Source organism: Gossypium raimondii, chromosome 4 (assembly GCF_025698545.1).
Source record: "Gossypium raimondii isolate GPD5lz chromosome 4, ASM2569854v1, whole genome shotgun sequence".
Lineage (NCBI taxonomy): Eukaryota > Viridiplantae > Streptophyta > Magnoliopsida > Malvales > Malvaceae > Gossypium > Gossypium raimondii.
In genome coordinates this window covers 1043496-1055999 of record NC_068568.1, presented here as the reverse complement: position 1 = coordinate 1055999, position 12504 = coordinate 1043496, and the positions used below count along the sequence as shown (strand labels likewise).

Below are 12504 nucleotides of genomic sequence, written 5' to 3'. Positions count from 1 at the left end.
CTACACCAATTTAAGTCGTTGTTGTTTTTTTATGAAACAACTTTGAACATCATGAATTGTCCGATCTCCAACACTGACTATCAAATCGACTTGGATATAAGGTATGTTCTTTTACCCATCCATGAGTACTGATACACCGTACAGATTGTCGAATCATCGCTTGGAGCTCGCTATCCAAACTTAAAAAAAAACTTAACAGTCCAATGACTTAAATAAAACTTTCAAATAGTTCAGTGACTTAAACGAAAGATTTCAAATGGTTTAAGGATATTTTGTGACTTTTTGAAGTCAAATGACCAAAACGTGAACTTTCTAATAGTTTAATGATCTTGAGTGTAATTTATTATTTTTTATATATTAAGTAATTCCTACCATATCAAAATTAATATGGTATATTCTAATAAACTATTTTAAAACATGTTTTTTTTAATAATCTCATCATAAGTTCTGATCATATCTGCTTTTTTTTACACGATGTCTAAAATTACCTATAGTCCCTCGAACCCATATCTTTCTATATTAACAACAATGTTCATGTCATTCAACTAAAACCCAATCGACTATTTTAAAATATGTTAAATTTTGTTTAAAATTTTAATAAAACAATATATATATATAACGACAGTAAAAAAAAGTATAAATACACACAATTATTTATACAAATTAAGTGACACATACTTAATTGATAAAATTATAATAAAATAAAGAATATTTAAAATTAAAATAGGTATAATTAGGTATTTTAAAATTTTAAAATTATCCACTACTTTGAAATAGTTAACCACTTGACTGTGCTTTGATTAGTCATTTATAAATATAAAGGAGTTTAGAAAAGTTTGAAATTCATATTTTAAGTCAAATTTAGACGACTATGTATGGTATGTGTAATTTAACCCGTGAACATCTCTATTTATAACCTATATGTAGACTAGCTAATTGGTATGATTGTGTGGGAAACATCCCTTATGGTTTAGTCTTTGAATTTAGAATTTTTCAATTTGATCCCTAAACTTTTTTTATCCATATTAGTTCATGAATTCAGTAATTTTTAATTAAAATTATAAACTCTTAAGTGATGATGTAGTACAATATTAGAGTGTCATGTCATATATTGGAAAAAGGTTGCCAAATTCTTGGACAAATGTGGACAAAAAAATCAAGGACTAAATTGAATTTTTTACCAAATTTAGGAATTGAATGTTGTTATAACCCTTTGTTTTAAACAATTAACATTACGTGACGAAATAAGATCATTGATTGAGATATTTAAAGTTAAAAATATATGTCTAACTTACTTAAAAACTCTTTTATGAATACGTGTATGAGATAGATTTTGACAATATTCGAATGCGTTTCAAAATCCAATATTTTATTTGTAAATTGGATTGTTGAAGTAGTTTTAGTAATGAAACAAAATAAATTGTGGGTCCATACTTTTCTTTTTTTAGATTTTTAAGAAAATAATACGCATTTTAGTTCGATTGATATCGCCATTATTGCTAGGATAGGAGGACGTGGGTTAAAGTGTGCTGAAACGCATTATCTTTTTATTTAAGAGTTGGGGACGGGACTATAATTATTTTTAGGCATTGTATAAAAAAACAGATATAATAAGAATCTATAATAAGATTAATGTTAAAAATATAAAATAATACGTATTTATATATAATATATAGTTTAATATAGGGTGAAGTCAAAAAAAAATTTGGGGTAGAAAATTTTTTAAAGAATTAAATCAAATTTTTATCATTTTTAGGAGGGTCAAAGTATAATTTTACCATTACTAATTTAAAATTTTATAAACTATAAAGGGGCTAAATATAACTTTTTTCATATTAGGGGGTGGGACTGTTGTCAACCTCCCTGGATTAGCCATTAATTTAACAAATTCCATAGCTCAAACTTTGGCAAGTTGAAAAATGACACGAGGTAATTGGACACCATGAAACTATACAACAACCTTTGATAGAGATGAAATGACGAGGCAGATCATATCAAGGGACAAATTTATAAATTCTTAAGAGTTAAAAGACAAATTTATATTTTTATAATTTTTCAAGGGACTTTTAGAATAAATTTTACCATTTTGGGGCAAAGCCTTTGCAGACCTCCTTGCCTTAGGTTTTAGATGACCAATTATTAGGTTTTAGATGGCCAATTATTGAGTTTATTCTCTGTCTTACAAGCTCTCGATAATACTCAGCACAGAATCCTTTCAACCCATTATAGTGTCAGAATGGTTAAAACATTACTTATCATCTATTTAAAAATAAAATCGGGGAAAATTTATTTCTTAGGCATTGAAATTAAATTATAAATTTTGATAAGAGTAACAATGTAATTTCTTTTTTTATCGTAAAATTATAACTTTACAAGTTTTAGGACTAAATTATAAATTCATCATTTTATGAGGGGTCAAAAACAAACTTATCATTCATTAACTTATAATTTTTTTCAAATTTTAAAGAGACTAAAGCACAATTTTTCTATTTTAGAGGGATCAGGGTCCTTGCATGCTCTCTCCTAACCTCGCACCTGAATAAAACCGAACAATTCGTATATAAATTTTCATATATAATCGAATTAATTTTAAAATTGAATTAACAAATCTAATTAACTAAAGTTAATCTATTTGATTGGTAAAATTAAATCGATTTAATCCAATTAATGCATAATCCAATTGCGTCCAATGTCTTTTCTTTGAAGAAAAGAAAAATATAAAATAATAATCTACAATTCGATCCCTTGTTTTCCAAGAAAATGAAAAAGAAACGTAGAAAATTCAAGGATTTTCTGGGAAAATAAAAATCTGCTACGCAATTGAAGAATCAAAAGGTTAATTTTGATGCACGCACGAAAGCACAAAATTTAAGTCTATATATTTGTGTTTGGTGAGAAAATTAACCTTCTCTCACAAGCTTTTTGACTTTTTCATGGAATTTTTTTATATAAAAATATTTTGAAAATACAAGTTGGAGTTTCTAGTGGTGTAATATAAATTTAGCCCTTAATATTTATCTATTTTATCATTTTGGTCCTTTTTTATCTCTTTATCCCTAAACCTTCAAATTTTAGTTAAATTACGTTTTTAAATGAAAAAAATCAGTCTATTAAAATTGTAATAGCATTTATGTGGCAACTTGTGTAGTAATTCATGTGTACTTGAAAATTAATTTTAATATTCAACAATTTCAATAAAGTTTAATTTAAAAAATTCATGTCAACAATGAAGTATACGGAAACACCACATGGGTTGTGATGTCATTGTTGATAGCAAAAGTGATTTAGGAAAAAATAAGGGCTAAAGTGATAAAATAAGTAAAAAATGAGGGTTAAATTTAATATTATACCTTTTCAAAGGATTTATAAAAATATTTAGATTAATAGTAACATAAAAATAGAGTAAAAATATTTTGTAGTTATAATTTGTAAAAATGCTAATATGGTCAAAAAAATATTGTGCAAATTGAGACATCTAAAGTTTTGTTGTTTTTCAAATTCCAAAATATTAATTTATATTTTTCCAAACAGAAGAAAAATCATTTTAGAACTTCAAAAATCTTTGTATCATCCTAAAATGTATCAAATACAAATTCTTAAAACTATTTTTTGGCATAATAACAAATTATCCCTTAATTTTTATATTTTTATTCAATTTGGCCTCTACTCTTTTATTTGAGTAGATTGACTCTCAACCTTTCGTTATCAATGTAACTCTATTTTGTCTTTATGTCCCGTCTACAAATAATTTATTTTTTAAAAATAAAAATTATAATTTCCAAAAATTATGAAGAACTTTTTATGTAAATTTTAGAAGATCAAATAGTGACGTAAAAAAAAAGGTCAAAGGGTTAATTTTATTATTATGTGTTACTTTTTTCTCTCTCTCTCTCATTAACATCACTATAAATATAGGTATGAAACAGGATTTTCATCAACAAGTATATGTGCTTTGTTCACAAAGTTTGGTTCAGTGTAAAAATGAAGCTCAATGTTGAAGTAATGTCCAAGGACATCATCAAGCCATCAATCCCGACCTCTGATCAATTTCGTCGTTATCGACTCTCATTTCTTGATCAGATATCACCTCCGGTTTATAATCCTCTCATTCTATTCTATCGATTGAATATCACCGAAGGCAATATCAAAACCGATGACAAAATCAAGATCATCGACCACCTTAAACAATCCTTGTCTGATGTTTTAACCTATTTCTATCCACTTGCTGGTCGGATTAAAGATAACATGTTCGTAAACTGTAACGACGAAGGCGTACCTTTCAGGGAAACTCGAGTTCAATGTAAAATTTCGGATGTTTTAGACAATCCCGTGCCAGATGAACTCAACAAGTTGCTTCTTTTTGTGCTCGATGATGCCGACGAAGTTCCCTTTGGGGTTCAATTCAATGTGTTCGATTGCGGAGGGTTCGCTATTGGAGTTTGTATTTCTCATAAAATCGCGGACGCATTGTCCTTTTTCACATTTTTGAAAACTTGGGCCGCTGTTTGTCGCGGAGATCCACGGAGTTCGATAGCATTTCCTGAATTCGTATCAGCTGAACTCTTTCCTCCAAAGACAACACTAGGGTTCGAACCAAGAAGCGGCATATCGACTGACAAAATCGTGACGAAAAGATTTGTTTTTACCGCCTTGAAAATACAAGAAATCAAAGTGAACATCGGAGACACGACGTACTCGTCGCGTATCGCGGCTTTATCAGCTTTCATATGGACTCGTTTTATCGCTGCAACACAAGCAGACGCCACACACGAAGGCAAAGACAACCGTTTCTATGCCATTGTCCATGCAGTGAACTTACGTAAGCGATTCAACCCGCCATTACCGGACCATAGTTTCGGTAACTTGTACCGGATCGCAATGACAATCCCGACCAAAAATTCCCAACAAGATTGCCGCAACCTCGTAAACCAAATTGGAGAATCGATACGGAAAATTGACGCTGAGAACATAAAACGACTTCGAGATGGGTCAGGTCGATACTTAGAATTTATGAAGGAGGGCACGGAAAGCTTCATGAAAGGCGAGATGATCACGTTCAACGTTACAAGTTTATGTAATTTCCCAATTTACGAAGTCGATTTCGGGTGGGGAAAGCCGGCTTGGGTCGGTTCAGTCGGGTTGACTTTTAAGAACCTCATTGTTTTCATGGATCCTATAAATGGAGATGGGATCGAAGCTTGGATTAGCTTAAAAGAAGAAGAAATGGGTACATTTGAAAACGATGAAATAATGCGGGGTTTTGTTGTTTCGTAATTTTCCATAGAATTTAGGTTTATTGTAAAATGGTCTCTAAACTATATATTAATTTTCATATTGGTCCTTAATGTTTTTCAAATAACCTTATTATTAAGAAGCGAACATAAACATAAATCAGTGTACTCAAAGAACCCTTACAGTATTTCAAAAACATTAACCTGGATTTGTTTAAGGTCTTAGATACTCACTTTAATCATAAAAGTTCCATTGAGGCCCCTATATTAGGAATTAAATTGTATTTTGCCTCCTTTACTCAAAAATTAAGTTTATTAGTCCATGTATGTTAAATCAAAGAGCAAATTGATCCTTTCTATTAAATTTTTTATCCATTTGTACCATTACAAACTGGCTTGATTGACGGAATAACCAGAAATTGACACATGGCATGCCACGTGTGCCTCATGTTGATGTATAGGGTAGGGACCAATTTTTAACGGTATAAATGGATTGAATTTTTAACAGAATGACCAATCTGCTCTTTGGTCTAATGTATATGGACTAATTTGCTCACTTTTTTAAGTAGAGATGGTAAAATACAATTTAACTCTTAATACAAGGTCCTCTATAGTACTTTTACCCGCTTTAACTAGTGCAATCAAACTACATGGCTAAGCCTTGTCGTTGCTGTTGTTCTTCTTCTTTTCGGCGTTTTGCTTTGGAACAGGCTGAATTCTCTGATAAGGAGTCCTAGTCAATGTCTCCCCCTCAAAGCAGCTGCACTATCGATCACTCGGATCATCTTTCCACTGGAGTTCCCCAAGGTATTCCGCTAATCGCTCTTGGTTCACTTTCCCCATCATCTAATAATAATAAGAAAAAGGTAGGAACCCTTAGTTTATGATGCTTCAACGAATCAAGCAAGGGATCATGATATAAATTATGTAAAACATTCAATGAATCGATGAATTAACCATGGTTGGAAGTCAAGAGTCAAGTGGGGTGCTTACGAGGGATTCGGGGCAGGCGTTTTGGCGCCGCTGGGCCTCCAACTGAGGGTTGCGGGAGCTGGTAAGTTGCATGACACAGTAGCCAATGACACCCGAAACGACGCCACAAATGGTGGCAAACGCCAAGAAGAACAGTTTCGATTCCCTTGTCCTCCTCACTAACCACCGCGAAGTCTCACCTTTTTCCCACAGTATCAATACTGTTCGGTCTAGTGAAAAAAGTTAAGTTAATCGAATTGATAAATTTTATTTTATCAACAAAACTTAAATTAAAATATTTTTAAACCAGTTAAGTCGAACCGAATCCGAGTTAGAGATGTAAGGATTCCATATGCACTACGAAAAAAAAAAGAACAAAAGCAAATTTCCAAACCTGATAAAAGGAAAGATCAATTTGCAAATTAATCGAACCGAATTAACAGATTTTGATTAGTTAGATTGATTAAACCGAATTAACAAAAATTCAAGAATAAACCGATTTAAATTAACAAAAATGTTTATTAAGCTTCACTAATATAAGCTGGAACCCTAAAATACAGAATAATCTCATATAGTAATGTGCAAGAAATTGAAAAATATATATTTTAGTTTCATCCCAATATAAAATCTGATATAATCATAAAAATTACCAGTAAAATCTATTTTATCTATATCTAACCCGAGGAGCCATTAGCCATCGATTCACTGGTCTCGACCGTTGCTTCACTATGGAAAGCTTTCTTTTCCGCAAGTTCTTCCAAGCGTTTCCATGTATTTTCCCGTTTTGCTTCGGTCTCGTCTTCTTTCGATTCGTCTTCCTGGAACTTGAGTAAGCATTCCTTGAACAGCTCCGGGTCAAGATCGTTGAAGATTTTGCGGACGTTTAGTGTCAAGCTATGTACGGCTTGGTTCCAGTGATTTCTCGCATTTTTCTCCAAGGCCGGGAAAATGATCGGAAGTATGACTTTGCGGTTCTGAATGATTAAGTTCTCGATGTGATCGTTGTTCCACAAAAACAAAGCCCGCTCGGCTACCTGAGAAAAGGAAAACACAAGGATAAAAATTATAAGTTCCATGAATGATCAAAATGGTACAACCCTAAGCAAGGTTTTCGGAACTGGGCCAGTAATCAAATTCGCCAGTTCAACTGGTCCGACCGGTCTATCCAGTTCAACCAGTCCATACCAATTCCTGGTTCAATGCCCCTCTCTGGGTACCGGCCGGTCCGGTTTAAACAACCTTGACCCTAAGTTACTCAAATTCGGATATAAGTATCAGACAAGGATCCTAAGAAGATCATATCACAGTATACATGTCCGAATATACATGAGAACGATCAAACAACATAAAAATGAATTCATAAATGAAATGAAGTAAAATTCATACGACATCATACAGAATCAAGGAACGATTTCCAGCAGAATGCATGCTCAACATGGAGAGTTTTTTCAATGAAAGTATGCCCAAAATATACAATATCACCAAACAGAAAGAAGAACCCAGAAATGATCAGCAAAATCTCCAGATTTTATCGTTGTTTACATCCATTCCTAATCAAAATGAAAAGAAAATGTGTATCACCATGAAGCTATTCAGGGGAGAAGCTAGAATTTTTTTAGGGGCCGAATTTGAATTATAAATTTTTTAGAGGGTTAAAAATATAATTTCGTCATTGTATTAATGTAATATTTTACAATTTTCAAGGGATTAAACTATAAACCTTTTGTTTTTGGAAAGAGCATAATTGAATTTTAAATTTTAATAGAGGCCAAAATACAATTTTACCATTAAATTAACTTAAAACTTGCAAATACTCAAGGGACTAAAGGGGCAATTTTCATTCCCCTCTAGCTTTGTCCCTAAAGTTATTCTATGTTATTCCGACTTTATTTTTCTTGAAGTATCTATGACTGGCACATCTCGAACCTGTGTATGGGATATATACCCTAATCGAGCACAATCATATCTGACACTTACACCGGAGTCTGAGTAACATAGCAGTTATTAGCAAGAAATTTATGTGTCGGACTAAGATAACTAAAATAAAGTATCGAAACAACATAAATAAAGGACTCTTACACGAATGAAGACGAAGGCTAAATTACTACTGATAGAATGTTAATGAATTCAAAAACACCACTTCAGAGGGTAATCTTGTTTCGAATTTACCTGGCAAACGAATTTCTGGATATTGAAATGTTATAAAATACAGTATGTGTCAGACACCCATTTCTCTAGAAGAATATGTGTCGGACACCCGTACCTGAAGCATATTCGGACATGGGTATATATATGACCATTAGAGGGAAAAAATAACATAAACAAACCCATATAGGACACATTCTCATATCCCACATTCACACCCAAGTCCGAGCAACATAGCTCTACCCTGCCTTTATCATAACAATCAACATGAAAATAAGACCAAGAATACAGCCTAACTACAAAATAATTTCCCAAGGAAAAGGTGTTTCAGTTATCGACATTTTAAACTTCCCGAGCTATCCCTGTTCATAACAGTACACCTATTTGTTAATTTCACCAGTGGAACCTCTAGAAAATAACATTTCGTAGGGCCTTGATATTAGCCAATCCCATTCTGGCAACTGCTCAACCATTTCCCGACTCTGCAATCAGGTTCTAATCTAAACACCACCAACGGGAATGACACTATACGTACAAATTGCAATGAAGATGAAATAGTCAACTTCAAGCTGTTCTAACATCATTAGACAAATTCAAACCACCACTTAAACTGACCGCAAAATCAATCGGCTCGTATTGTCCTATAACATTTTCTTTACCTACCTTTTATTATACATTTTACACAACAATGAGATCATTTCAAGGAAAGAGTAATGAAACTCAAGTTTTTCGATATTAAAAATTTAGCAGGCCCTGGACTTGAATTCGAATCACCAACAGCCTTCCGCACAACTTGATGACATGGTAGACGGTACTGTTCCAGTCCTCAACCAGTACCAAATACTCTAGATTCTGTTTTGGTTAATATTACAGTGTGTTGCAACCCATATACCAACTTGTACCGGCATGTACCAGATAGTACAATTTTTTATTTGCATGTATATATAACATATAATTCATTTAGAAACTAAAAATCAAACAATAGATATATATATATGTAAAAAAAATTTAAGAATATCAATAAACCTGAAACAGTAAAATGAAACACACCACTGCTGGCACGTACCAGGACAAAAACAGTATTCTCACTGGTAGTATAAACTACCTTGCTTGATGAGCTCAAATAATCTCCGAAAATGTTGTGATAATGAAGGACAAGACATTGACCCGTGGAGGGGGGGGGGGATCATGCATATATCAGGCATTCAATATTTGAGTAAAGACAATAAGGTCTCCAAGTCGAGATACAAAATAAACAGATATAAAGCATCATCCATTTCGAATTAAAAGATGCATAAAATATACGTAATTTGCATAATTTTCTCACCTGAAAGTGCAGACTGTTCAAACATCGAGCAATTTGGCGAAATAATGGCATCATGCAGCGTTGAAACTCGGGTGGCTGAGTTGCTTCTAAAACTTCTTCCAATTCATTTAGGAACATGACTTCCTTCGAACTATTAGTGATAGGCCAGTACTTTAATAACCCCCTAATAACAGTATCGGCAAGCTTGCAGTCTTTCTCGACAAACTGCGTAATACAGTAAGATAACTGCTGATGATACATGGCTAAACATTTCGGTTTATGCAACGGAATCAACGCCCGAACAAGGAATACTTTATGTTCTTCTTTTAGTGGCAACGCAAACCCATTAATAATACTGCCCAAAATTTCCAAAAGTTCAGCAATTCCGTTGTGTTTCTCGGTCTCAAAAATAAAACGGAAAAAAATGTTGTTTATAGCTTTCCGAATGAATGGTCGATGAACCATGAATTTGCCGTAGATGCGATGAAGAATTGTTTTCAAATATTCTCTTTCTCTAGGATCTTCAGAATCAAACAAGTCAAGTAATTTCAAGATGAAGGGTTGATCGACATATCTTTTGGCTAATTTTGCATCGGTCTCGGGTGAAGCTATAAACCTCAAAAGAAACTCATAAACAATTTGCAAGTGTGGCCAAGCAGGATCCATTGAAGGTTCTTCCTCTTCTAAATCGACACCTTCTATGACTTTATTCTCACGTGGTTGCGGATTAAAGCTCCTAAACAAGTTCGCCGAAACCATTTTAACAATTTCTTGTAACACAACATCTGAAAATTTCCCATTCGCGGAAGTCACGTACTCTACAAGCTCTAACAATGTCTGCCGTTTTATCTCTTTTTCTTTGAGGTTCTTTGTCGGATCGGTGAAATCAAATATGACGCAACACAAGTTAAGCTTCTTTACAAATAAGTTCTGTCTCTCAGAAGCCGGGACATCTTTGAAAGCAGGCATTGCTTCGTAAGAAGACAACATATGGTTCCCATTCTGCTTTAAATCCGCACTTTTCCATCCAACATCTGTCGTAGGACTAGATACGGCGAAAGATGAAACACTCAAATTTGCGGACTTACCAGTCCCGAAATCACTGCTCCTTGAACCACCACCCGAAACACTAGAATAATAAGCATTATGGTGTCCACCGTGTTCGCGATTATTAGCCGATTTTGACGATTTCCGAGGAAGCTTACTTAGAATCTGTTTGAGCATGATTCACTCCCCTTCAATCCCACAATGCCGAATCCGAAAAATTAAGCCGAAAACACCTAGAAATATTCTAATAACTATCAGCAATCCATCAATAAATAAAACTCTCCTTCGAAAAATAAAACCCGAAAAAAAAATTTTAAAAATGGAACAAAATACCCTCAGAACAACGAAAATTCAAACTACTAAAACAAGAGAAAATAATCTAAACTACAAAATTTCCTAAATAAACCCTTATTCAACTTCAAGCCTCTTATCTGAAAATCAACCAACAAATTTCTCTAAAAAACACTACCCAATTGCAAATATTTCAAACTATTAAGCCTAAAAGGCAAAAACCAGAATCGTAAACTCACTCAAACCAAAAAAAAAAAAAGAAAAAGATCAGCCACACAAAAAAGAACAAAAAAAGTTGAAAAAAAAAAACAAAGAAATGAAGTAAATTTCAGTAAATAATCGAGATTCCCGTTTCTCCTTAACACGAATTAAAGGGAAAAAATGCAATAAAACCCAGAGTTAAAATTTTAGAAATTAAAAAAAATTTAAAAGGTGATAAAAAGATGGGCTGCTGAAACACTTACAGAGAGAAGCAATTTTCAAAAACTTTCCATCTTGGCTTGCTCGTTGTTGTTTGTTGACTATGGTTTTTTTCTTCTTCTTTATTTAAATAATTTTTTCAGTTATATTTTTTTCTTCGATGAATAGTTAAATCTCCGGTTTTTTTTTTTTTTTTTGTGTGTGTGTGTGTGTGTGTGTTTTTTTGTCAATTTTTTTCAACACTTCTTTTTTTTCTGGGACGGACTTAGTTCTTTCTTCATGGTCAAAAGTTTCAAATCCAAAATAGGAACCAGAAAAATCAACAAACCCGGTGTGTGGCAACGACGTCGTTAGGACAATTTCTTTTTTTTGTTTTTTGGTTAAAATAAATTTAAAATGGTATAATATAATTTTTGTCCCTAAATTTAGTAACTAGGTTTACTTTGATGCCTGTATTTTTTTTTTCTATTTTGACACTTAAACTTGATAATTAAATCATTTTTTTTGTCTTTGAATTTGAAAGATATAAAAGTTATATGATGCGACATTCTGAGATTGTGCCATATAATTTTCAAGTGATGTGATACAATCAAAGTGTCACGTTCATTGTTTAATAGATTAAACCATCGATTCCTGATTCAACCAGTCCAATTAGTTCGATAGTCAAACCAATAATAATTAATTAATTCATAAAAGACTAAAAAATTAAAAAATATTAAATCGGTTCAACCTATTCAATTATTGATTTTTGTCCCATTTTTTATTTTTTTTCTAATTTTAAACAATTTTTTAGTTAACCGATTATCGATGAGCTCTGGGCCTATCTAATTCGGTTTTGTTCTAGAAACACTAGTTACATCATCAATTTTAGACAGAATCTAAATTAAGGGACGAAAATGAATTTAATTGCCAAGTTCAATGACCAAACTGGACAATGAAAAGCACATGTACCAAAGTGAACCTAATTGTCAAGTTTAGGACTAAAAATTATATCATCCCTTTTAAATTTTTATTAAAATTTTAGGTATAATGATAAATTTAGCCCCTACCAATTACCAACTTTGCCACTTTGCCCTTAATTACTTTTTTTTA

At 32.6% G+C, this 12504-nt stretch overlaps 2 protein-coding genes across 3 annotated transcripts; one reads left to right on the top strand and one right to left on the bottom strand.

Annotated features, from left to right (window-relative positions):
- The first annotated feature begins 3955 nt into the window (after window positions 1-3955).
- Window positions 3956-5391, top strand: LOC105779614 (stemmadenine O-acetyltransferase). Its single transcript, XM_012603439.2, has one exon. The coding sequence runs from the start codon at window positions 3982-3984 to the stop codon at window positions 5272-5274; it is 1293 nt and encodes a 430-aa protein (XP_012458893.1). The 5' UTR covers window positions 3956-3981; the 3' UTR covers window positions 5275-5391.
- A 1311-nt stretch (window positions 5392-6702) lies between these two features.
- Window positions 6703-11689, bottom strand: LOC105779612 (serine/threonine protein phosphatase 2A 57 kDa regulatory subunit B' theta isoform). Of its 2 annotated transcripts, none has more exons than XM_012603436.2 (3): window positions 11457-11689; window positions 9676-10945; window positions 6703-7237 (listed from the first exon to the last, which is right to left on the bottom strand). In XM_012603436.2, the coding sequence occupies exons 2-3, from the start codon at window positions 10876-10878 to the stop codon at window positions 6878-6880; spliced, it is 1563 nt and encodes a 520-aa protein (XP_012458890.1). In that variant the 5' UTR covers window positions 10879-10945; window positions 11457-11689; the 3' UTR covers window positions 6703-6877. The 2 variants fall into 2 exon arrangements, with proteins under 2 accessions (XP_012458890.1, XP_012458889.1); XM_012603435.2 differs by having other exon boundaries at window positions 9676-10934.
- Window positions 11690-12504: the final 815 nt, after the last annotated feature.

Bases quoted from the DNA above. Each gene is read 5' to 3' on its own strand.
- LOC105779612 (XM_012603436.2), bottom strand. From the start codon at position 10,878: ATGCTCAAACAGATTCTAAGTAAGCTTCCTCGGAAATCGTCAAAATCG. The intron at 7,238-9,675 runs GTGAGAAAATTA...TCCTTTTCTCAG, and splicing joins TGAACAGTCTGCACTTTCAG to GTAGCCGAGCGGGCTTTGTT.
- LOC105779614 (XM_012603439.2), top strand. From the start codon at position 3,982: ATGAAGCTCAATGTTGAAGTAATGTCCAAGGACATCATCAAGCCATCA.